This window comes from Triturus cristatus, chromosome 12 (assembly GCF_964204655.1).
Source record: "Triturus cristatus chromosome 12, aTriCri1.1, whole genome shotgun sequence".
Lineage (NCBI taxonomy): Eukaryota > Metazoa > Chordata > Amphibia > Caudata > Salamandridae > Triturus > Triturus cristatus.
The window spans coordinates 16,922,197-16,949,158 of record NC_140595.1 but is presented as its reverse complement, the minus strand read 5'-3'; the positions used below and the strand labels follow the sequence as shown (position 1 = coordinate 16,949,158).

At 48.5% G+C, this 26,962-nt stretch overlaps 1 protein-coding gene across 1 annotated transcript in view; it reads left to right on the top strand.

The window, feature by feature from the left end:
* Window positions 1–21,572, top strand: part of GNA11 (G protein subunit alpha 11) — a 103,131-nt gene extending 81,559 nt beyond the window's left edge. The window contains exons 6-7 of the mRNA XM_085636956.1: window positions 19,997–20,150; window positions 20,880–21,572. Coding sequence (XP_085493082.1) covers window positions 19,997–20,150; window positions 20,880–21,070 — 345 coding nt within the window. The 3' untranslated portion in view covers window positions 21,071–21,572. The remainder of the gene's footprint in view (window positions 1–19,996; window positions 20,151–20,879) is intronic.
* The last annotated feature ends 5,390 nt before the right edge of the window (window positions 21,573–26,962 follow it).

Here is a 26,962-nt window from a genome sequence, read left to right as displayed (position 1 = left end):
GGTGCCGAGGTCTTCGTCAGGAAGGCGACGTCTGGGGAGGTTGAGTCTAGTAGGTCCCAGAGTTCACTGTTATGTTTGCGTGCGGAGCGGGTGTTGAGGAGACTGCATCTGAGGTAGTTGGGTTCTCTACCAGTGGGCGGGTTGGCTTGTCTGGGAAGCTGCAGTTCTGGCCGGAGAATGGTCCTTGGGTGCGCTTCGGGACGGCCCGGAAGCAGGTGTGTGATCGTCCGGTGTTGAGTGCGTGGAGGGTGCTGGCATCGTAGCAGAGGTGGGTGGCGTTTGCGGGGGCCAGGGATTCTAGCGCTGGGCGTGGACTGGTGCAGACGGGCTTGTCTTAGGCGCACCAGCGCCACACCTGCTGGGTGGCAGCGCAGCGGCTGCCATAGGAAGGGGAGGTGGGAGGCAGCTGGGAGTGGGGGGGAGCGGACGAATGGGGGGGGGGTGGGGATGTAGCGGCGGGAAAACAGGGCAGGAAAGGCAAAGGAAACAGAAGGCAAAGGGGCACAGAATAGAAAAACGGGCAACGAGGAAGAAGCGCTAAGCAGATAAGGCAATACACTTACGGAGGAAACTGGGCACAGAATAAGAAGTGGTGGGAAGAAACAGTAAACCAATAATGCAGAACAGGTTCAATTACGGAGGGAACGGGCACGGGGCACACAATAAAGAAGCGGGGAACAAGGGGGAACAAACGCTAACATATAAGGCAATTTACAATACAAGAACAGATGGGAAGCAAGACAATTACAGCAAGACAAAAACCGGCCTACCACTGGCCACCAGGGATGGCGCAGGTGGCAGCCTGCGGGTGGAGGCGGTCCTCGAATTCTCAGCAGCGGCAGCTGGGGCTAAGGGCAGGACACACAGACGGTGCTGTGCGGCGTGGGGAGCGACCTGCCTAAGAAGGGTCAAGGGGGCCTCTCGGCTCTGCTGCTTGAAACAGAGAAGGGGCATGGCTAAGCTGGACACTTGATTTTCACCATCAGGCCCTGCATTCTGACGGACTGTGCCTGCTACAGTATCTGGAACTACAGCCCTTTGGATGTACCTTGCTTCAATAGGAATAAAGATTGGACGGCAAGCTGGAAACTTGGGGGCAGATTTACAAGCCCCTTGTGCCTCTTTGCGCCACCAGTGCGTCACTTTTGTTGACGCACCGGCAGCGCAAACAATGCGCCCTATTTAGGTGACGCATCTAGGGAGATGAGTCGCGTTGCAAAGCCCTGCGTCACATTATACCTGCTTCAGGTATAATGTATGGAGGGGGGCGTTCCCACGCAGGAAAGCCTCGTAAAAGTGACGCAGTGAAATCACTTTTAGGACGCCACTGCGTCAAAACCTTACGCCTGCTTAAAGCAGGCGTAAGGAGTGACGCAGTATAGTGGGAATAGGCCACAAAATGCATTGCCGGAGTTGCGTCGTGCTTGTGACACGACTCCAGCAATGCGTGACCTTTTCCCCAACAGATGCGTCAATTTCTGACGCATCTGTCAATCCGTCCGCTATGGTGCGCCATATTGTAAATACGGCGCATCCATGGTGGCACAAGTATTTTTTAGGTTGGCGCAAGGAAAATGACGCATCTCTATAGATGCGTCACTTTCTTGTAAATCTGCCCCTTGATTTGCACCATCAGGCCCTTCCTTCTGACTGACTTTGCCCTCTGCATTATCTGGAACTACAGCCCTTCAATGTACCTTGTTTAAAGAGGAATAAAGAGTGGGCTCACTCCAAACTACAGGATAACAAAGCTTACCTGCATCAACTCCACCAACAGTCCCCTACCTGGAGTGTATGAAAAAAACTAGAGGGTCCCTGAGTATAAATACGTAAGAAGAAGGCAGGGAGAACAGGGTTCGAGGCATGTGGGCTGCTGAATTCATATCTGTGCATAGATCGCCGCCTAGTGTTGGGTCCGGATGTTTGCACGTTGTTGTCCTGGAAGAGTCTTCGAAGTATCCTTGGATAGGTGACTCCTCCCCTGGACTACAGTGCGCATGGGCATCCTCTCCATCCTCAGATTGTTTTTTTCCGCCATTGGGTTCGGATGTGCTATCTTAGCTCAAGTTAGGAAAAAATTTTGTCGAGGCCTTTAGTTCGCGTCGGTACTGTTTATCGATCGGTTTTCGATACTCTCTGTTAGTTTACTAACTTCCAGCACCGACTTTGTTCGCATTTACCTGTCCATCAACTACTTCGACGATGGAATCGAGGACGCCATTCAAAAGGTGTCTGGTATGTAATGCGAAGTACCCACACATCGACGTCCATCCGGTGTGCAACAAATGCCTTTCGCCGGACCACGACGAGTCGACATGTATGGCCTGTGCCCGGTTCCGTTCAAAGAAGACTCTGCGGAATCGTCGAGCGGCGAGGCTCGAAGCGCAGCACGCGGCACCGGCCCCAGCTGACATCTTCGACGACGCGGACGACGTCGAAGAAGTAGAAGTCTTACCCTCCAGTCCCGTTTCCGACCAAGAACCCGGATCGGACGAGGCCGACGAGTCACTCTTCCACAGAGGTGAAGACGACACCGAGGTAGGAGACGACGAGGAGGCCTTAGGGGCCGAAGAGAGTAGCTCCGATGATGAACAAGGCCTACCTGTTCAAACCGAGAATTCACCAGTGCCACAGACTATGGCTCCGGTCGAGGGATCGCCTTCGGGCCTTACCCGAGACCTATCACGCAGTCCTTCGGCCCCGCCCTCGGGCCCGGCCTCGGACGTTCAGCGGCAGCCATTACCGCTTAAGCCAGCTGGTTTCCCTTCCACGAAACCGAAACCGAAAGCTGCTCAGGTTCCTACGAAACCGAAACTGAAAGTGGCGCTAGTCGGATCGAGGCCTTCAACACCTTCGACGCCGGCGCACCGTGTCGGCACCGACCGCACCAAGGGGGACTTCGGTGCCGAACTCGAGACGGGCGACATGGGAGTCGACAAACGGAAGAAGGCCATCGGCGCCGAAAAACCTGCTCGGTTACCGGCGTCGACGCCACCGACACCGAGGGCCGTCCCGCCTGCTACGCCTCGCAGCACCCCCTCGACGACACCGAAACCTCACGTGTCGAAGACGTCGACGGTGATCTCCGCACCTCGGCTCGATGCACCACGGGCGCAGAAGATATCTGCAGCCGCCTCGACGACCCTGGCGGGGGCCACGACCTCTAAGGCGCCCCGAGTACGGCCTGGCGCAATGCCAGGCTGCAAAACCAAGGCTGCCCTCCAGGACCAGTCGGGTTCGATCGATCCAGCGGTTTCGTCGGTGCCGACCAGCATTACCTTCGGCTTGCCTCCATCCACAATCCCGAAGGCGTTTCAACTCAGGACACAGGCCACCAAAACTGCGGTTACGCCTGTCGAGCCGTCACCGTCACGCGTCATCGACGCCGACACTGGCAGGATGATTCTCCACGACCGAAGGATAACTTCGGAACCGCCATTGGAACCTTTCAGGATCCCGCTAAAGAGGAAGCTGCCTGTGGACACAGAACCTCTCCTGTATGAACCCTTTCATTCACCCTACCAGGATCCACACCGGGCCTCCCCCACACGCTCCGACACGGATGCATTGGAGGACTACATGGGTGAACAAGTCCCCTACCATGTGGACACGGACCCTGATGACCAGCAGGACCCTGACCAAACTTGGGGCGACCCTGCAGACCCCAGTGCACCTCTTGATGCACAGGACCCACAACTATATGGGGCAAAAACGTCACCCACAGAGGATACTGCGGCGTTCAACGCTCTGATTGAACGGGCGGCGAACAACCATGATGTACAGCTTCACTCTGATATCATCGAAGATGACTTTCTAATGGACACCTTTGCATCCTCAGAAAGACATGTAAAGACTCTGCCAATGTTGAAGGGGGTCCTTAAGCCAGCCACTGACATTTTCAGGGAACCCACCAGGGCACGAGTGATAAACCCCAGGATCGATAAGAAATACAGATCAGCACCTGGGGATCCTACTTACATCAGAGGACAATTACCACTCGACTCCATCGTTGTGGCGAATGCCCGCAAGAGGGCACACTCGCAGACAACGGGTGACGCTCCTCCCCCGGACAAGGAGTCCAAGGTGCTGGAGACCTCCGGCAAGCGAGTTGCCGCACAAGCTGCAAGCATATGGCGCATAGCTAACACTCAAGCGCTCCTCGCTCGCTACGATAGGGCGCACTATGACACAATGGAGCAACTCCTTCAACACCTCCCTGACCCCTACAAAGAAGGTGCAGAAATCCTTATCAGAGAGGGACAGCTACTCACAAATGCTGCCATCAAATGTGCACTAGACGCTGCTGACACGGCTGCCAGGGCCATCAACACTAGCGTCATCCTACGACGTCACGCCTGGCTACGTATCTCAGGATTCAAGCCTGAGGTACAAAACAATATCCTTAATCAGCCTGTCAACCCCGACTTTTTGTTCGGGCCTGAGGTTGACGCCACCCTCGAGAAGATAAAAAAGGACACGGACACTGCAAAGTCCATGGGCGCCCTACAAACTCAGTCCTTTCGGAGCGGCTCCTTTCGTCGCCCCGGAAACAAGGGAGCAGGCAGAGGACAGGGGTCACAACAAACATATAACAAGGGTAATACGCAGACCACCTACGATAAGAACACCCGAGGTGGCTATCGTGGCTCCAGTACCAAGGGCAGAGGACGTGGCTACGGCAACACCAGGTCCTCCCCCAAGAACAAGCAGTGACGCCCTCTCCCTTCCTCCCGACCACATAACACCTGTCGGGGGAAGGCTACAACGGTTCCTGTCCACGTGGAACTCCATCACCACGGACAGGTGGGTCAAAGATATTATAAAATACGGTTACTGTCTGGAGTTAACTTCCACTCCACCCACAATACCACCAAGAAACCGTCCTATGTCTTCAGAGCACTTGACGCTCTTACAGCAAGAGGTAGAAAGTATGCTTCTAAAAGGCGCTATCGAGGTCGTACCCGTCCACGAGCGGGGCACGGGGGTTTACTCCCTCTACTTCTTAATTCCAAAAAAGGACGGGTCGCTCAGGCCTATATTAGACCTGAGACCCCTGAACCAGTACATTCTTTCGGAGCACTTTCACATGCTCACTCTACAGCAAGTCCTTCCGCTTCTCCAGCAGGGAGACTTCCTAGCATCACTGGACCTCAAGGATGCGTATTTTCACATACCCATCCACCCCTCACACAAAAAATACCTCAGGTTCACTGTTCAGGGGCAGCACTATCAGTTCAAAGTCCTTCCCTTCGGCGTGACAACAGCGCCCAGGGTTTTCACAAAGTGCCTAGCTACGGTGGCGGCACATTTACGGAGACAGCACATACACGTCTACCCCTACCTAGACGACTGGCTCGTTCAAGCGAGATCGGCCCAGCAATGTGCAAGCCACGTGTCCCGTACCATTCACCTTCTTCACAGTCTGGGATTCTCACTAAATTACCCAAAGTCTCATCTCCAGCCCGCACACGTACAACAGTACCTAGGTGCGACTATAGACACTCTGGCGGCCACAGCTCAGCCAAATTTAGTGAGGATCAACGGCATACAAGCGCTGATCTCCAAGTTCAGACCCAACCACTCGCTTCCAGCGCGAGTGTTTATGCAGTTGATAGGCATGATGGCCTCCTGCATCTTCATAGTCCCGCACGCGAGATTACATATGCGCCCACTTCAGGAGTGCCTAGCACGTCAGTGGAATCGGGCTCAAGGACAATTGAAAGACCTAGTGTTGGTGAGCGGTCGGGCATACAACTCTCTGCATTGGTGGAATCCACAAAACCTTTGCAAGGGCCGACCGTTCCAAGAGCCTGTTCCACAAATAGTACTGACAGCGGACGCGTCTCTCCAGGGATGGGGAGCTCATGTACTCCACTACACAGTGCAGGGACTATGGACGACACAACAGAAGAAGATGCACATCAACCTTCTGGAACTGATGGCAATCTTCCTGGCCATGAAGGCTTTCAAAGTACATCTGTGCAACAAGGTCGTGTTGATCCGGACGGACAACATGACCGCAATGTACTACATACAGAAGCAGGGAGGGACACACTCTCCACAGTTGTCTCATCTGGCTCAGAGCATGTGGAAGTGGGCCATTCAGAGGAACATGTTCCTCATGGCGGAACACCTCCCCGGCAAGGACAACCAGATGGCGGATCTGCTCAGCAGACACAGCCACCAGATGCACGAGTGGGAGTTACACCCATCGGTACTCCAACCGTACTTCCAGCAGTGGGGTCACCCAGAAATAGACCTATTCGCGACAAGCGAAAACGCAAAATGCCAAAGCTTCGCCGCCAGATTCCCACACCCGCAGTCGCAGGGCAATGCGATATGGATGAACTGGTCCGGCAAATTTGCGTACGCTTTTCCTCCAGCACCGTTGATACCGCTGGTGGCTCGCAAACTCCGACAACACTCCCTGACACTCGTCCTAGTTGCTCCCACGTGGGCACGCCAGCCGTGGTACACCACCTTCCTCGAACTTTCCGTGGTACCGCATCAAAGGCTGCGGATCAAACCCGCGCATTTGACGCAGAACCATGGAGAGGTTCAGCACCCAGATCCGCAACAGCTGAACCTGGCGATCTGGCTCCTGAAGTCCTAGAGTTTGGCTATCTCAATCTGCCACCTGACTGTATGGACATCATCAAGGAGGCCAGGAGACCCACTACAAGAGCTTGCTATGCAGCCAAATGGAAACGGTTCGTCATTTATTGCGGTAATAATGACATTAACCCGCTGGACGCATCCATCCACAACATCATATGTTACCTCTTACACCTATACCGATGCAATCTGGCGTACACCTCTATACGGGTCCATTTGACCGCAATATCAGCCTATCTGCAAACCAGGCAGCACCTCTCTCTCTTCAGAGTGCCTGCCATCAAAGCATTCTTGGAAGGACTCAAACGAGTCATTCCACCTAGTCACCCACCGGCTCCAATGTGGAACCTCAACTTGGTCCTCACACGCCTGATGGGTCCACCCTTTGAACCTCTACACTCATGCGAGATTCAATTCCTTACCTGGAAAGTAGCCTTCCTGGTAGCGATCACTTCCCTAAGAAGAGTTAGTGAACTCCAGGCACTAACCGTTCAAGAGCCATTTATTCAGGTTCACGCCAACAGGGTCGTACTACGTACCAACCCCAAATTCATGCCCAAGGTAATATCGCAGTTCCACATGAACCAGACTATTGAACTGCCCGTTTTCTTCCAAAACCCACAAACTGTTCCAGAGAGGGCATTACATACACTAGATGTACGGAGGGCCCTCATGTACTACATCGACAGGACTAAACCCTTCAGGAAGACAAAACAACTGTTCGTTGCCTTTGCCCCACACCACAAAGGTAACGCCATCTCCAAAGCAGGGATAGCCAGATGGATAGTTAAGTGTATTCAAATCTGTTATCAAAAGGCAAAACGCACATTAACTATTCCACCACGAGCCCACTCAACACGCAAGTTGGGGGCTTCCATGGCCTTCCTAGGAAACATTCCCCTGCATGATATATGCAGAGCAGCCACATGGTCCACTACACACACATTTACAAAACACTATTGCGTAGATGTGCAGTCAAAACAGCAGGCAGCTGTAGGACAGGCTGTTCTCAAAACACTTTTTCAGACCGCTGCAGCTGGCACGGGTAGCCGCCGCCAATAGAGGGCACTGCTATGTATTCTATGCACAGATATGAATTCAGCAGCCCACATGCCTCGAACTGAATATGCTACTTACCAGTATGCATCTGTTCTTGGCATGTAGGGCTGCTGACATTCATATCGCCCTCCCTCCTCCCCGGCGCCTGTCGCAGCTGCAGCTCTCAGAATTATTGCAAGCATGGTCATCACTTTCTGTATCTACTCCATCACTGCCACAATGGCGAAAAACAATCTGAGGATGGAGAGGATGCCCATGCGCACTGTAGTCCAGGGGAGGAGTCACCTATCCAAGGATACTTCGAAGACTCTTCCAGGACAACAACGTGCAAACATCCGGACCCAACACTAGGCGGCGATCTATGCACAGATATGAATGTCAGCAGCCCTACATGCCAAGAACAGATGCATACTGGTAAGTAGCATATTCAGTTCGAGGCATGTGGGCTGCTGAATTCATATCTGTGCATAGATCGCCGCCTAGTGTTGGGTCCGGATGTTTGCACGTTGTTGTCCTGGAAGAGTCTTCGAAGTATCCTTGGATAGGTGACTCCTCCCCTGGACTACAGTGCGCATGGGCATCCTCTCCATCCTCAGATTGTTTTTTTCCGCCATTGGGTTCGGATGTGCTATCTTAGCTCAAGTTAGGAAAAAATTTTGTCGAGGCCTTTAGTTCGCGTCGGTACTGTTTATCGATCGGTTTTCGATACTCTCTGTTAGTTTACTAACTTCCAGCACCGACTTTGTTCGCATTTACCTGTCCATCAACTACTTCGACGATGGAATCGAGGACGCCATTCAAAAGGTGTCCGGTATGTAATGCGAAGTACCCACACATCGACGTCCATCCGGTGTGCAACAAATGCCTTTCGCCGGACCACGACGAGTCGACATGTATGGCCTGTGCCCGGTTCCGTTCAAAGAAGACTCTGCGGAATCGTCGAGCGGCGAGGCTCGAAGCGCAGCACGCGGCACCGGCCCCAGCTGACATCTTCGACGACGCGGACGACGTCGAAGAAGTAGAAGTCTTACCCTCCAGTCCCGTTTCCGACCAAGAACCCGGATCGGACGAGGCCGACGAGTCACTCTTCCACAGAGGTGAAGACGACACCGAGGTAGGAGACGACGAGGAGGCCTTAGGGGCCGAAGAGAGTAGCTCCGATGATGAACAAGGCCTACCTGTTCAAACCGAGAATTCACCAGTGCCACAGACTATGGCTCCGGTCGAGGGATCGCCTTCGGGCCTTACCCGAGACCTATCACGCAGTCCTTCGGCCCCGCCCTCGGGCCCGGCCTCGGACGTTCAGCGGCAGCCATTACCGCTTAAGCCAGCTGGTTTCCCTTCCACGAAACCGAAACCGAAAGCTGCTCAGGTTCCTACGAAACCGAAACTGAAAGTGGCGCTAGTCGGATCGAGGCCTTCAACACCTTCGACGCCGGCGCACCGTGTCGGCACCGACCGCACCAAGGGGGACTTCGGTGCCGAACTCGAGACGGGCGACATGGGAGTCGACAAACGGAAGAAGGCCATCGGCGCCGAAAAACCTGCTCGGTTACCGGCGTCGACGCCACCGACACCGAGGGCCGTCCCGCCTGCTACGCCTCGCAGCACCCCCTCGACGACACCGAAACCTCACGTGTCGAAGACGTCGACGGTGATCTCCGCACCTCGGCTCGATGCACCACGGGCGCAGAAGATATCTGCAGCCGCCTCGACGACCCTGGCGGGGGCCACGACCTCTAAGGCGCCCCGAGTACGGCCTGGCGCAATGCCAGGCTGCAAAACCAAGGCTGCCCTCCAGGACCAGTCGGGTTCGATCGATCCAGCGGTTTCGTCGGTGCCGACCAGCATTACCTTCGGCTTGCCTCCATCCACAATCCCGAAGGCGTTTCAACTCAGGACACAGGCCACCAAAACTGCGGTTACGCCTGTCGAGCCGTCACCGTCACGCGTCATCGACGCCGACACTGGCAGGATGATTCTCCACGACCGAAGGATAACTTCGGAACCGCCATTGGAACCTTTCAGGATCCCGCTAAAGAGGAAGCTGCCTGTGGACACAGAACCTCTCCTGTATGAACCCTTTCATTCACCCTACCAGGATCCACACCGGGCCTCCCCCACACGCTCCGACACGGATGCATTGGAGGACTACATGGGTGAACAAGTCCCCTACCATGTGGACACGGACCCTGATGACCAGCAGGACCCTGACCAAACTTGGGGCGACCCTGCAGACCCCAGTGCACCTCTTGATGCACAGGACCCACAACTATATGGGGCAAAAACGTCACCCACAGAGGATACTGCGGCGTTCAACGCTCTGATTGAACGGGCGGCGAACAACCATGATGTACAGCTTCACTCTGATATCATCGAAGATGACTTTCTAATGGACACCTTTGCATCCTCAGAAAGACATGTAAAGACTCTGCCAATGTTGAAGGGGGTCCTTAAGCCAGCCACTGACATTTTCAGGGAACCCACCAGGGCACGAGTGATAAACCCCAGGATCGATAAGAAATACAGATCAGCACCTGGGGATCCTACTTACATCAGAGGACAATTACCACTCGACTCCATCGTTGTGGCGAATGCCCGCAAGAGGGCACACTCGCAGACAACGGGTGACGCTCCTCCCCCGGACAAGGAGTCCAAGGTGCTGGAGACCTCCGGCAAGCGAGTTGCCGCACAAGCTGCAAGCATATGGCGCATAGCTAACACTCAAGCGCTCCTCGCTCGCTACGATAGGGCGCACTATGACACAATGGAGCAACTCCTTCAACACCTCCCTGACCCCTACAAAGAAGGTGCAGAAATCCTTATCAGAGAGGGACAGCTACTCACAAATGCTGCCATCAAATGTGCACTAGACGCTGCTGACACGGCTGCCAGGGCCATCAACACTAGCGTCATCCTACGACGTCACGCCTGGCTACGTATCTCAGGATTCAAGCCTGAGGTACAAAACAATATCCTTAATCAGCCTGTCAACCCCGACTTTTTGTTCGGGCCTGAGGTTGACGCCACCCTCGAGAAGATAAAAAAAGGACACGGACACTGCAAAGTCCATGGGCGCCCTACAAACTCAGTCCTTTCGGAGCGGCTCCTTTCGTCGCCCCGGAAACAAGGGAGCAGGCAGAGGACAGGGGTCACAACAAACATATAACAAGGGTAATACGCAGACCACCTACGATAAGAACACCCGAGGTGGCTATCGTGGCTCCAGTACCAAGGGCAGAGGACGTGGCTACGGCAACACCAGGTCCTCCCCCAAGAACAAGCAGTGACGCCCTCTCCCTTCCTCCCGACCACATAACACCTGTCGGGGGAAGGCTACAACGGTTCCTGTCCACGTGGAACTCCATCACCACGGACAGGTGGGTCAAAGATATTATAAAATACGGTTACTGTCTGGAGTTAACTTCCACTCCACCCACAATACCACCAAGAAACCGTCCTATGTCTTCAGAGCACTTGACGCTCTTACAGCAAGAGGTAGAAAGTATGCTTCTAAAAGGCGCTATCGAGGTCGTACCCGTCCACGAGCGGGGCACGGGGGTTTACTCCCTCTACTTCTTAATTCCAAAAAAGGACGGGTCGCTCAGGCCTATATTAGACCTGAGACCCCTGAACCAGTACATTCTTTCGGAGCACTTTCACATGCTCACTCTACAGCAAGTCCTTCCGCTTCTCCAGCAGGGAGACTTCCTAGCATCACTGGACCTCAAGGATGCGTATTTTCACATACCCATCCACCCCTCACACAAAAAATACCTCAGGTTCACTGTTCAGGGGCAGCACTATCAGTTCAAAGTCCTTCCCTTCGGCGTGACAACAGCGCCCAGGGTTTTCACAAAGTGCCTAGCTACGGTGGCGGCACATTTACGGAGACAGCACATACACGTCTACCCCTACCTAGACGACTGGCTCGTTCAAGCGAGATCGGCCCAGCAATGTGCAAGCCACGTGTCCCGTACCATTCACCTTCTTCACAGTCTGGGATTCTCACTAAATTACCCAAAGTCTCATCTCCAGCCCGCACACGTACAACAGTACCTAGGTGCGACTATAGACACTCTGGCGGCCACAGCTCAGCCAAATTTAGTGAGGATCAACGGCATACAAGCGCTGATCTCCAAGTTCAGACCCAACCACTCGCTTCCAGCGCGAGTGTTTATGCAGTTGATAGGCATGATGGCCTCCTGCATCTTCATAGTCCCGCACGCGAGATTACATATGCGCCCACTTCAGGAGTGCCTAGCACGTCAGTGGAATCAGGCTCAAGGACAATTGAAAGACCTAGTGTTGGTGAGCGGTCGGGCATACAACTCTCTGCATTGGTGGAATCCACAAAACCTTTGCAAGGGCCGACCGTTCCAAGAGCCTGTTCCACAAATAGTACTGACAGCGGACGCGTCTCTCCAGGGATGGGGAGCTCATGTACTCCACTACACAGTGCAGGGACTATGGACGACACAACAGAAGAAGATGCACATCAACCTTCTGGAACTGATGGCAATCTTCCTGGCCATGAAGGCTTTCAAAGTACATCTGTGCAACAAGGTCGTGTTGATCCGGACGGACAACATGACCGCAATGTACTACATACAGAAGCAGGGAGGGACACACTCTCCACAGTTGTCTCATCTGGCTCAGAGCATGTGGAAGTGGGCCATTCAGAGGAACATGTTCCTCATGGCGGAACACCTCCCCGGCAAGGACAACCAGATGGCGGATCTGCTCAGCAGACACAGCCACCAGATGCACGAGTGGGAGTTACACCCATCGGTACTCCAACCGTACTTCCAGCAGTGGGGTCACCCAGAAATAGACCTATTCGCGACAAGCGAAAACGCAAAATGCCAAAGCTTCGCCGCCAGATTCCCACACCCGCAGTCGCAGGGCAATGCGATATGGATGAACTGGTCCGGCAAATTTGCGTACGCTTTTCCTCCAGCACCGTTGATACCGCTGGTGGCTCGCAAACTCCGACAACACTCCCTGACACTCGTCCTAGTTGCTCCCACGTGGGCACGCCAGCCGTGGTACACCACCTTCCTCGAACTTTCCGTGGTACCGCATCAAAGGCTGCGGATCAAACCCGCGCATTTGACGCAGAACCATGGAGAGGTTCAGCACCCAGATCCGCAACAGCTGAACCTGGCGATCTGGCTCCTGAAGTCCTAGAGTTTGGCTATCTCAATCTGCCACCTGACTGTATGGACATCATCAAGGAGGCCAGGAGACCCACTACAAGAGCTTGCTATGCAGCCAAATGGAAACGGTTCGTCATTTATTGCGGTAATAATGACATTAACCCGCTGGACGCATCCATCCACAACATCATATGTTACCTCTTACACCTATACCGATGCAATCTGGCGTACACCTCTATACGGGTCCATTTGACCGCAATATCAGCCTATCTGCAAACCAGGCAGCACCTCTCTCTCTTCAGAGTGCCTGCCATCAAAGCATTCTTGGAAGGACTCAAACGAGTCATTCCACCTAGTCACCCACCGGCTCCAATGTGGAACCTCAACTTGGTCCTCACACGCCTGATGGGTCCACCCTTTGAACCTCTACACTCATGCGAGATTCAATTCCTTACCTGGAAAGTAGCCTTCCTGGTAGCGATCACTTCCCTAAGAAGAGTTAGTGAACTCCAGGCACTAACCGTTCAAGAGCCATTTATTCAGGTTCACGCCAACAGGGTCGTACTACGTACCAACCCCAAATTCATGCCCAAGGTAATATCGCAGTTCCACATGAACCAGACTATTGAACTGCCCGTTTTCTTCCAAAACCCACAAACTGTTCCAGAGAGGGCATTACATACACTAGATGTACGGAGGGCCCTCATGTACTACATCGACAGGACTAAACCCTTCAGGAAGACAAAACAACTGTTCGTTGCCTTTGCCCCACACCACAAAGGTAACGCCATCTCCAAAGCAGGGATAGCCAGATGGATAGTTAAGTGTATTCAAATCTGTTATCAAAAGGCAAAACGCACATTAACTATTCCACCACGAGCCCACTCAACACGCAAGTTGGGGGCTTCCATGGCCTTCCTAGGAAACATTCCCCTGCATGATATATGCAGAGCAGCCACATGGTCCACTACACACACATTTACAAAACACTATTGCGTAGATGTGCAGTCAAAACAGCAGGCAGCTGTAGGACAGGCTGTTCTCAAAACACTTTTTCAGACCGCTGCAGCTGGCACGGGTAGCCGCCGCCAATAGAGGGCACTGCTATGTATTCTATGCACAGATATGAATTCAGCAGCCCACATGCCTCGAACTGAATATGCTACTTACCAGTATGCATCTGTTCTTGGCATGTAGGGCTGCTGACATTCATATCGCCCTCCCTCCTCCCCGGCGCCTGTCGCAGCTGCAGCTCTCAGAATTATTGCAAGCATGGTCATCACTTTCTGTATCTACTCCATCACTGCCACAATGGCGAAAAACAATCTGAGGATGGAGAGGATGCCCATGCGCACTGTAGTCCAGGGGAGGAGTCACCTATCCAAGGATACTTCGAAGACTCTTCCAGGACAACAACGTGCAAACATCCGGACCCAACACTAGGCGGCGATCTATGCACAGATATGAATGTCAGCAGCCCTACATGCCAAGAACAGATGCATACTGGTAAGTAGCATATTCAATATATAACAAAGAACACTTCTTCAAAACCAGTTATTTAGTATTGGGTATTACATCCAAGGTATAATTACACTTTTCCAACAGATCGATGGTTTTCAATTTTTATTATTAAAAATATATACTGTATTTATAAATCACGTTTTTCTTTGATATAATACATATATTTCATTATAAAAAATACACCAACAAACTCTGAATAGAAATTTAACACATCAAATGTTATTATGAGCATATTATACGTAAGTCAATTAATGAAACATGACAGGAGACATAACATCTTGTCAAGACAAATGAACAGACAACGAACAATATAAACACAAGGAAAATACACTAACAAAATTCAATATATGCCCAGCTAATCAAATCCTTATTCATACATGTTTCAAAGAGAAAAGCGCCGACACGCGTTTTGGAAGTGGCAAATACATAGAGAATTCCTTCATCAGGGCACTGAAAATACAACTAGATCAGTGGCTGAAAGCCATGCGTATAACATGCGCCGTTGCTGAATATGTAGTGCAGGGGGCTCTGTGTCAATACATGTCACCAAAAGGTCTGTAGGAACAGCAAAACATCATATTACAATTTTAAAAATGCACATATCGGTGCACTGGAGAGTTTAGGTAACCCAAGATAGCGATCTGAAACTAATTACCGATGGAGTATTTAAAAGTGGGGAGCAATCCAATCTGTGAGGGATCATAGTAAACGAAACCAAGCGTGACCCCAGTCTGTTATCACCACAAAAAGTATACAACAGAAAGCAAGATTATGAAAGTAAACTAAGTAGAGAAAAAGGAAAATAAATGACTCCTAAAGATACATAAATACACATACTTTCTAGGTATGAATTAGAACTGACTCTGCCGAATGGATCTTCCAAAAGTCACTTCTTCTGATGACATAAATATGCCTAGGGAGCAATCCCTAGTGAACTGCTTAGTTCTAAAGATGGAGATGGCATAAATGTGACTCAGAACAGCAAAGTGTGATATACTCATTGGCACCTCGTGATGTAAATGCGCACAAATTGCAGTTTACGGTAAGGTGACCCATAGGGTGTCCCCCCAATCCGGATAGAAGCGAACTCTCAATCTGAGTGAATACTATAAAACTATGCCCAAACTGGATTAATCTCACAACGACAGTTAGCAGCGGCATAAACTGGGGAGGTTAGGCGAGCCTCTAAAAACAGGAGAAAAGTTACCTTAACAAGTAACGAACTAGATACTACTGCAACCGGGTGGTGAGGTGCGGAGACTACAGGTGAAGATAAGCATCTCTAACCCCAACGAGTCTGTATCGACTGGATGGAGATAGCAGATGTGCTTACCCGTAGGTCAAGCTGGACACAATACAGTGTCCTATAGTTGGTCCCCAAGATCCAAGTTATTTCAATAAAAGGCTTTGATTTAAAAATCTAGAAAAATAAAATAGAGGGATTAAGTCATGCGGGAACCTATGAAGAAATAAAAATAAAAGGCTGAATAGGCAGACAGTTACAACAGGCTTCCCAGCCGTGAGTGTAGCTCCGTAAACTGCTGTGGTAATTTGAGCAACATACAATGTGGGTGGTCAATGAGGAAACTACTGGTCAGGAAATGCCAAAGATCTATAAAGTAATGATGGAGTTAATGAAGTATAAATAAAGGTATGCCACGAGCAAATGGAGCAGGTCTAACTAGAAAACACTCTGCACGAGAAGTACTTACTTTAAAAGATTCATGTGGAGCCCTCAGGGTCCAGCGCAGCACTCTGGTGTCAGCGTCCAACCAAAGTGGGTAAAAATAAGCGGGCCTAAGGCATTTTTTATAGTATAGTGCAACACCGAAAACATCAATTATCCAATGCATCGCACCTGGACCTATAAGTAACGCATGGAGCGCTTTATGCAATGCACCGTATGCCGTTTCGGTCGCCATCTTGGATCGGCGCTTGCCCTAAAATGGCTGCCATTTATAAATGTGCAAAACGAGACAGAAAGAAATAGATAACTACTGCTGGAATAGGTACTGAAGCAGCTAAATAGACAGGACGACGTAGTCATGGGGTCCAGGTCCTCACAGATTAAAAACCTACCTGGCGTGTATCCAGTGGACTTTTAAAGGTGTTCTCCAGGTGCATTGTGGGAATTGTGGTCCCAACCTTTCAAGGACCATCTTGTAGATCCCAGACCCTTGGATTGGGTTTTGGACACTTTGGATCCTCAAGAGGAACTTCAGGAAAAAGTTCCAAAAGTTTGAACTTTGGTGAAATAGCTCCAGAGGGTGACGGGACTCCCTGCAGAGGCAATCCGGCGAACCCTCACCGTATCCTTCCTGCTGGACGAGGCTGTTGAGAAATCCTCCAGTAAAGTTTCTAAGTTTGAAGGTAAAATCTTGACCGGGGCCTCCTGCTTAGTGTATCTGACTAGGACTCCAGCGCAGTCTGCCTCAAACTTTGACGTTGTCCCGGTCAGAGGCGATCAAATGTCCAGAAGTGGCACTATTGCTTTTTGAGGACTAGAAAATTGTTTATTCTTTAAAAATTCATATCTCAGGTTCCCTACATTTAATTTCATTCATGTTGTGGCATTTTAAAGACAAGAAAATGTCCTATTTTTATAAATTGGTTTTGTTTTTTTGTGTGTTGTCTTAATTATATACTGAATTGGTGTTTTTAAATGCTTTACATACCTGTCTGAAGTTAGACCCGCCTGCTCGCAGCCAAGCTACTGAGGGTTAAGCATGGAAATAATTTTCTGAGAACTATTCTGAGCCATAGACTGCGATCGTGGCCTTATTGCCAGAGGCAGATTCATATTTGCCACTGCTAATAACCCACCTTCCAACAAGTGGCTTTTCTTCAACAATACAAGTGTCCTGTTATGCAGTAAGATACCGATCTCCTCTTCCCCGTTGTAGACTGCGGGGGTGGGGGGGGGCTCTGCAGGGTGTAGCTCCATACATTCCTTCTTTTACACTAACTGCCGCAGTGCACCAGACCGAGAAGGCGTGTCTGATTCCGGTGACAGCAACTTGAATGCAACATCCACAATTACCCGCTTCCACATCTAGAGCGGGATCTGACACTGCTCAGGTGCACTACACGTGAATTCTTCGCCACAAAACCAGGCTCCAGATATTTCTCTACAACTGAAAAATTTTGTTCATCATGCAATACATATATTATTTGGTTTTTTTGTCACCCAAAAGCACAATGGTTATAGGGACGTTCTAGTTTGGTTCAGATTTTACACACACAAAACCACAGAAATTCAAAAGATCTAGTTAGTTATCTCAAATAGCTATAACTCGTGCCCCCACCATGCACAGTTTTCTTATCAATTTTATAGCAAATGTTGCAGCGATATTCTCAACGATGTTGTAGATGTTCAGTGATGTAATATGTGGGGTACTTAGCAGTGTGTGGAGAGGACACAAGTGATAGTTATCTTAAGGCTGCTGAATTTCTATAGTTTTGTGTGTAAAATCTGAACCCAACTATAACGTCCCTGTAGGTGGGCTTTTTCAGTGAATTTCTATGTTCAAAAAATATATATATATTTAATTACATTACGTTAATGCAACCGGCGCCATCCACTCATGTATGCAGCCAACCCTACACCACGCAAGTTATAGACCCACAATTGTCCTTACTGAGAACCAAACACCCCGTTGTAGCGCTGGACTCTCTCAGGGTCGTGAGGCTGAGCAGTCCAAGGCATACTCGGCGGAGGCGGTGTGGGCTAGTAATCACCATTCACGGGCACACAATAATAACACTCCATAAGGGATTGTCCGGTCAGTACTTTGTCTTCAGAAAAAGTAGTAGTACATGTACTTCACACACTATTGATTACTATGCAATAATTTACAAATCTGTACAATGGCAGCTGGAAAATACAATATATGACATTGTTTGATCACCTTTGACCTCATAAAGGGGCCACATTACCATACCAAGTGAGTATTGGTTTTGTCAATGGTTAAGAGCAACAAACCACATGTTATAATCATCATAGTGTACTTAGGTGCAACACAAAAATAATGCACCAGCATGAACGCACTCTTGAATACTGATAAAACATATATACTGTAAGTAGAAATCATAGCCCTCATCATGGTGAACCAATAAAGCATCTAGAATGAGTAAAACCCGTTTGAGTATTTTTGATACATTTTCAACTATCACATTGCACTTATAAAAGCAGCCCCAAGAGGGCATCACATTGTAATAATACTGTATTGCAACCATACACTTGGCCCCTAGAGGGTGCAGCACTCCTAGCTCCTGCCTTGGTAGTGCATCAAAATATAAATATGAGAAAAATCCTGGAGTGGTTACTGTCTGAGTTCCACCCGTCTTAGGGTGGGGACTGCTCATGTCTTTTGTGGCGCAAGGCTGCATCTTCCTGGTGTTGGTGGTGACCGAGTCGTCCTGGGGGCACCACAATGGAAGAAACGGAAGAATTTGAGGTGAAAACATTCAGGCTCCGCAGGGCATTATGGGGGCGCTCCTTTGGGTGCAGTGAATATAGTATCGGCTCTCCTGCTGAGCCAGGAGAGCCTTGATGGTTTTTTTTGTTTTTTGCTGCATCGTGCCTCTTTATCTCGTGCTGACCGGTCCAGACTGGGGACCCCTTGTGCAGAATTTCACATAGGGGGGGGTCGGCTTGGGGGATCTGGGGATGAGGTCCCAGCACCCTCCAGAACAGAAATACACAGGGAGAATGGGGTCCCTAAGCGAGGATGATGTGGGGGTAAGCATGCCCTCCTCCTTTCAGAGTCTGGTAACTTCCTCCGTGTGCCATCCCCTGGCCCACCCCAGGACATATAAAAACAAGCACAGAAAACCACACTTGCTTTTTTTTTTTCTTCTTTTTTTTCCTTTTATGCGAATCAACCATGGATGTGCCTGGAAATGGAAAAAAAATATAGATCACACACATTCAGCTAACGTGCTAATGGCAAGATACCAGAGATGCTTCATGACATCCTGCATGCGATAGCCAAAGAAATACCAATCTTTCCATTGTGCAGTTTTGGCCCCAGCAACTGGATCGTTTCCTCCTACACACGGAGTCCATGCTCTGTGATGTCCATCCAGTTGCACTTGCTTACATTAAAGGTCATTTTAACATTTCTAACTGGAGAATTGACAATCTGGTTGGTAACTTGATACCTTATTGCCGCTGAGTATGCTGGTTAACGTTCTTATGGTCCACCAGAAGTGCTCAGATTGTGTGCCTTATCTTATTTGGCTACAATGTGGAAGAATACGTAGCTTCACCTTGGGAGTTGTTGATCCTATATACATAACATTACACAAAGTACAGAAGTGCATCTACCTTGGTTACTTATTGGTTCAGACCACCATGCTAGTAATGTGACTCCGTGTAGACTTAAGGATGCTATGGCAGATGCTACGAATAGAAAGTCTGCATCCATGGAAGGGGAATACATAGATGTTGCTAGACGTTCTGTACCTTGAGCCTAGGTATGTCTGGAGTACGCATTGAGTTGTAGACTCTGCTAGTCACTGTTGTATGCACACCACCTTTTAGACTGCTAGACCCCTGTATTCATGGCTTCTGTACATTGTCCTCCAACTTGTGCAAGGTCTCATAGTAGTGCATTAATATTGGTAATATTTGTCTGCAGAACCGCATGGAGGAAAGCAAAGCACTCTTCCGCACGATCATCACCTATCCTTGGTTCCAGAACTCATCTGTCATCCTTTTTCTTAACAAGAAGGACTTATTGGAAGATAAGATCATGTACTCGCACCTTGTGGACTACTTTCCAGAGTTTGATGGTGAGTGCTTCATGAACTATCCATTCTGGCAAGCTTCTAGAGTAACTTCACAGCAGGTGCTGAAGCAAAATGGGTAACCTTTGTCATTACATGGCACCGCCTGACTTTCTTTGTTGGGAAAGAACTTGTATGTGTTCTGCAGTCTCAGTGTGTATCCCTGTTATTTTGACAACCCAGCATGTGCAGAGTCGTTGACCATTTGCTGTAATTTGGGTTCACAGTGCTGTGGATTTTTGTAATCTATTGGTCTCTGAATTGTAATGTGTTCATAGGTTAGGTGCTGGAATAAGCACCCGATGTCACACGACCACTGTTGAATCTACTCGCCCACAAATATCAAAATTTTAAGCTTCTATTTGAAGAGCTAATAGGCTCTCGGTGCTCCTGTGGGCATTGCAACCTTCAGACTGGTGGATCTGCGTGTGTGACCGTGCAACCAGTAGCCCACTTGTAGTGGTGTGTCAACTATGTTCATGAAATGCACGGGAGGGTTGTGTCATACTGTGGAAACAGGGAAGGTGAATACCTTTTACACAGGAGAACGTTTGAAGGATGGGAGGAGAGCCATGTCCTGTCTGATTGGAAGTTTGCCTGACGCGGTTGGTTTGGAAAGTATAGCTTGTTTTTGGGAGGAGACCGTGCAGTGGGTTTTGCAACCCTCTTCAGATAAACCACTCTGGCCTCTTTACCAGACTTTTGTGAGCACTAATATTTCCCTTGTCGCTGCAGGTCCTCAGCGAGATGCCCAGACTGCCCGCGAGTTCATCCTCAAGATGTTTGTGGACCTAAACCCTGACAGCGACAAAATCATCTATTCCCACTTCACATGCGCCACAGACACGGAGAACATCCGCTTTGTGTTTGCTGCTGTCAAGGACACCATCTTGCAGCTCAACTTGAAGGAATACAACCTGGTCTGACCCCATCGCAGTGGCAGGATGGGCCTGCGGGGTGTAAAAGAAACAGAAAATGAGAAATTATATATATATATAATATATATAAAATTTACAGGAAGTGAAATCTTAAATTTTTAATGATGTAATAATTGAGATAGTCTGATCAGTGACGTTGCGAAATTTTACTCAGTGTTATCCTGGGGTTTCACACCTCCACCAACAGAGTAGGTGATTAGTGTTTTTTTTTTAATTTTTTTTTTTTTATTAAACAAAATTACCTTTTTATTTTCAGCTGAGCCCAGCGAGCGAAAGGCAATGGGTGGGCAACTCTTAACTTGTTCTACACACCGAACACCTTTTCTTCTCATGCATTGCGCCAAAGGACTTTTTTTAATTTATTTTCTCCTTTATGTTGATTTTACCCATCCTCTTAATACAGTTTGCTTTGGGGGGCTGAGTTTTGTAAACTCACTGGACTACTTGGAGTGTGGAGCCCTGCTGGTTTTAAAAGCCCATCCCCAACCCTTCTCCACCGCAGCCAAGCCTGAACCCTGGTGCCTGATTCTTCCCGCACACACTTGGTTAGCTGTGACCATGTTAATTTCCCAGCAGTGGAGGACATATGGTGGTTCTGTTTTAAAGCCTGTTTTGTTTTAAAACAAAAATATTTGTCACATCAATATTAAGCACATTGATTTGTTCTGTTCATGGCCTGTATTGGGGTACTTGGCAGCCAGTGGGCCTAGTGAGACCTCAGGGCAGCTCTCATTTCAGTCTACCAGAGGTAGGCTTGTAGAGAGGTGCATAGTCAGCAATTTATTGTGGTTCAGATCCCTTTAGGGAGCATTTCCTAAGTTTTTAAGGCCAACCCTGATGGATCTGGAGATGCAATGCTTTATTTAAGCAAAATAAGTGCCGCGTGCTGACAGATCTGCTTGTAGTTGGCTCTCTTTTCGTTGTAGATGGGGATAAATGAGGGCACTTTGGAGGCAGAGTGGTGCCAATTGGCCAATACTGCTTCTCACCTTTTGCTGGCAACAGGAGAAGCAGGTAATGTTGCTTGCATGAAAAGTTATCCTGATGCCCATTTGTAGGAAAGCTGCAAGGAGTGGATGGCTTTAGTGAGGGTAACGGAGTGCATTTTAAGCGAAGCGCATCTGTGTCAGAAGACCTTGGCTGTGGAATGAGAAGTTTGGGCTCATGCCATTCTAAAGTATAGCTGCTAAATTCATTGAAGAAGCACTTAATAAAAGGCAGAGAGTGTTGCAGGGCTATACCCACCTCTGTATTTTTCTGGTGAAGGGCAAAAAGCCTTGGAAATTAAAGCACCATTAAAGTTGGTCGGGTGCCAGTGTAGCAGCTTATAATTTGTTTCTTTTGTGTGCTGGAGCACCTGGACTCGAGGTAATGTTTGTGTCATACCTTCACTGTCCCTTCTGGGTAGTTAGAAGGGTCTAGCAATGTTTAGGTGACTTGTGAAAAGCCACATCTAATCATTACTGCAGCTTTTTCTTTTAAAGCTTTGTAGTTTACTTTTTTGGTTTTGGTGAATGGCCCTGTATCAGCCAGGAATGGCTGTACTGAAGCAGCGGCTCTGGAAGCCATACCCTGGCTATGCAGGCGGCATGAAATGTAGGCCATGAGGAGACCACTGACATACCAACTAATAAAGGAAAGGAATGCCTATTTTTTAGGCTAACGAAAAGCATCCTTCAGTACCGGACCGCCAAAATAGTGTACTGATCAGGTCTCACCAGACTTTTTGGAAAGCATCAAATAAGGAGCTTGAAGTTTGCACTATTCAAACCATTTTAAACTGTCCGAGATTTGATTTTTAAAACAATTTATTTTAGTTGATTTTTATAAATAGTCATAATTGCGCCCCCCCCCCAGTTGTTGAGTGCCTGAGACGTCAACAAACAATATGATTGGGGTTTGGGTCACCCATGCGTACATTTAGTGGTAGCAAGATACATTTCTGAGAACACTAAGGGCTCTGGCAGCAAGACCCCTCTTCTGCTGCGTGCATCTTGTATGCTGGGCTTGCTGGGTAGAGATGCCATTGACTGTGAAGAAGTTAGCCTGTGCTGCTGACTACTCCACCCCCCTCCCCCGACCACCTCCACCTCACACTACTTCCTAAAGGGCTTTTCTTGGCCAAGGTCTGTGAGCTGCAACAAGGTGTGTGTAGCTTCTTGTGGCTGTGCTCCAGAGTCTTGCACTAAAAGTATGTCTAATGTGAAAGGGTGGAGAAGGTGCACATCCTGCTGTGGGACCATAGAAGGGCTTCTTTGGCAAAGTGACGAGCTGTTGGCCACGCAAGTTTATGTGGTTCTTCAGCCTGTAGAGCTTTTTTTTTATTTTAAAGTGGTTAGTGTGCCCTGGGAGGGCACACTTGGTTTCATATGAGGACTGGATATAGGAATTAGCAGAGGGACTTGGGTGTTAGTTGGGGGAGCACAGTGCAAACCGAGACTGGAGTATGCTTCTTTGTGTACTGAAGAGAAAACACTACTTTTAGATCTTCTAGAATGGGCCCAAGATTCCTGATTTGGTGTGAACTTCAACACTACTCTTAGACCAGATTTCAAGTAGACCCCCACTGCTACCCAATAATAGCCTGCAGTGCTGTCTGTTAGCTAGCTATTGAAGTGCTCTGGGGAAATGCATGCATGAGTGGAGAAGGTCTCTGGGACCAAAAGCTGAGAGGACAGCCACAAGCATGTGCGGAGTTGTTCAGAGTATTGTAGAAAGGGGAAGACTACCATCTACCTACAGGTACATTTCTCTTTCAATGACAGACTCCCAAAAATATCCTTATCTAGTCTTTTTCTTTGTAGCTGAAGCTTGAATTTCAAAATCCATGAAAAGATAAAAGTGCAGTCAGGATCTTTTGGATTTGCACTGCTGGGTTGCTATGCAGACTTGCATCGGAGTTTCTTAAACTTTTCTCTGTATCTTTGTCTATTAAATCCTTGTGTTCGGAGTGTGCACTTCTACCATATGTAGAACTTTTTTCCTGTGAAGAGGCTCTTTTCTCAGCCTCAAAGCAGTGAAGTGGATATGGGAGAATCTGAGTTCATAGTACAAAGAGTCTTTTCCTGCACACCAACAAACCTCCGTTCTCCTAAATAGTGGATTAAGAACCGTCTCACTTTGCGAAGTGCCTCTTCTGCACGCAGGTTTTGAGATAGTCAAAAAATGTTTCACAATAATTTCACTTCACAACCAGATTTTTCTTCAAAGGTATCTTTAGTACTTGGTTAGGAATTTGCATAAAGAAGATATAAAGTCATCTCTGGACTTGAAACATTCCTGCGATCAGGTAGCATCACGTACATTGACAGACATAGCTTGTCTCTCCAAATGATGCAAAACTCTCTGATTGGTAATGATCAAAAAGAGGTGTTATTTGGTGCTCCACGAGCTGGTCAAATTGAGTAGTGCCTCAGTCCTAGTTTCTATGAAACTAATTTTCCCAATTGTGGCTCTCCATGGGTTGTTGCCTCTCTTACAATTGACTGAGGCTTGCAGACTAGGGAGTAGCAGAAGAATCGCTGCTGTAAAACTTCCTGAATAACCGCAGTGAGGCCTGCTCGCTATCTTACTTAAGAGGAGATTATTAAACATATGCAATAGCCCCTGCATTTAGAGGTTGTCACACTTGGAACTATAGTATACGCGAACATGTTGCATGAACACAGGTGATTTTGATCTGCTATACACCCCTAATGCTACTTAAAAAGAAAACTGTCAAATATCACACCCTTTTCATATGTATTTTTTTTAAAAAATGAAGCCTGCAGCCTTCCTCAAACTTTAGGTCGGCAGCGCAAGTTTCGAGCATAGTATTTTGCTCCTCTACAAGTTTTTCGGGGAGTCGTTGTTTTTACTTTCTCCAGGGTGGAGCTGTGTTTGGTGGCAGTTTCTAAGCATGAAGACTGTTCCTGATACTGGATATGTTTGAGCTAGTTTGTAAGACCAGAATCCAAAAATTGGACCTCAGCCAATCTTGCTACGACATACATGGTGCACGGTTGTGATTGCCTGTCCTCCTGCAACATGCTGCTCATAGTTGTAGTCTAACTTTAACAATGTTGTAGTCTTTGAAACCTTTAAGGACTTTCTTTCAACACAGCTGATATTATTTTGTGCTAATGTGTAGTGAAAATATTGATGGCACACACACACTACAGAATCATATTCCACATAAACATGACTTTATTTCAAATATACAGCCATCTTCCGTGAAGTCCCACCCATAAACTGATACTAGTCTATACCTGCATCTGGGGAACTAGAAATAAACCTTACCCGGTCATTCTACTCCGCGCTTCTTTCGAGAAGTGAAAGCTGAATGCAGCCCGAAGGGTTGGTTTGTGCCCCATCACTGATATTATGACCCTTAATCATGTAGGTTGTTCTTGCCTGTTTGTGAATCATGTTTTTGTGCTCCTAAGGGGGTTTAGTGTGGCTGCACACTAACGGTCATCATGATGCTACTCAATCTTGATATGTTGCACAACTTTTGCCACTTTTGTGAGTGTTCTTTTTTGGAAGAGCCAATGTTGAACTGTCCTAGATGTCATCTGGTAAGGGATCATAAGCACAAAAGAAACCTGAAATCCAAGGACATATCGACTTTTATTGTTTAATTGTGGCCCACTTATTTTATTGTTCTATCTTGTGGCCCACTTATTTCATTGTTCTATCATTCTACTTCTGCAGTGTTCCCCCTTCCTAGGTTCTAGTACTGTGTACTTCTGCTACAAATTTGGTATACCGTAAAGCATATTAACGGGGGCTGTGGGTGCACTTTATCCCTCTCAAAATAGCATTGGTTGAAACCAGGTTTGGAAACACAATTGTGGGTGCATCTAGATAGATCAGCACCCACAGATTTGTTGCCTCTGTATTGTTTCCCAGCCACAGGCAGTCATTTGTCAGGCATCTCCTCACATGGTCCATCATGCTGCTATGAGGAGCAATGCTCTAGTTTTTTAAAAACATTTCACACTACTCTTCAGCCTCATCCTAAGGTGAGAAGCCTGCGTGATGGGTGGGATCCCTGGTTTGGAGGTGACCAAGGTGCTCCAGCATTATAACATGACTCCTCTTCGCGGTGGACTTTAAATTCAGTGCCATCATGGTTACAGTGAGATGAGGGCTTCTTCATCTTGCTGCGATGCACTACATCACTAAGTGTTTTGCCAACAGTTGAGAGAATTGTCTTTTTCAAAGGCTATTTAGTGCCATTTATTTTACAGTATTCTTATGGTGTGAAAGCTCATTACTGGCTGTTTGTGAGGTTATTTTAGGGCAATGTGAGATGCCGGTCATTTTTTTTAGAAGAAATTGCTGTAATCAATGCTTCACCCTATACCTATGGATGCTGTATAAAAAACAGTTGTTAATTTTAGGTAGAAATATAATCTGGACGGTAAACAGCGTATCATGTAATTGTTACCCCAGAAGAAGGCACAGCATAATCTGCCAAAGTTGATCAGTCTCTACTGCCTCCCCAACTGCTAGTGGAAGCTCTTTTCCATTCTCATAAAGTGCCAAATTCTAAAGCTCCATCTTTTGCAGACTAACCTTGTTAGCATATCTGAAAAATGCTCTCAATCCATACGTGGTGTTCTGGAGGCAGATCTGATGAATATGTGGGAAAGGCAGCGTTAGGCTTGAGATCTTTAATTAATTCACAGAATTTGGGAATATGATTCAACTACTCCATTTCACATGCTGTTGGTCATACAGCTCAAAGCTGTGTGCGCCTTCTTCTGTATTTGGTTACTTTCTGCGGGCCCAATGGGACTGCAGTGCTCCTGGTGCAGAGAGGTTAATTTTGCAGTTCCAAAGTCTTTCATTCCTGGTGTCTGAAGCCAGAGGGCCTTTCCAAATCTCCACCACAAT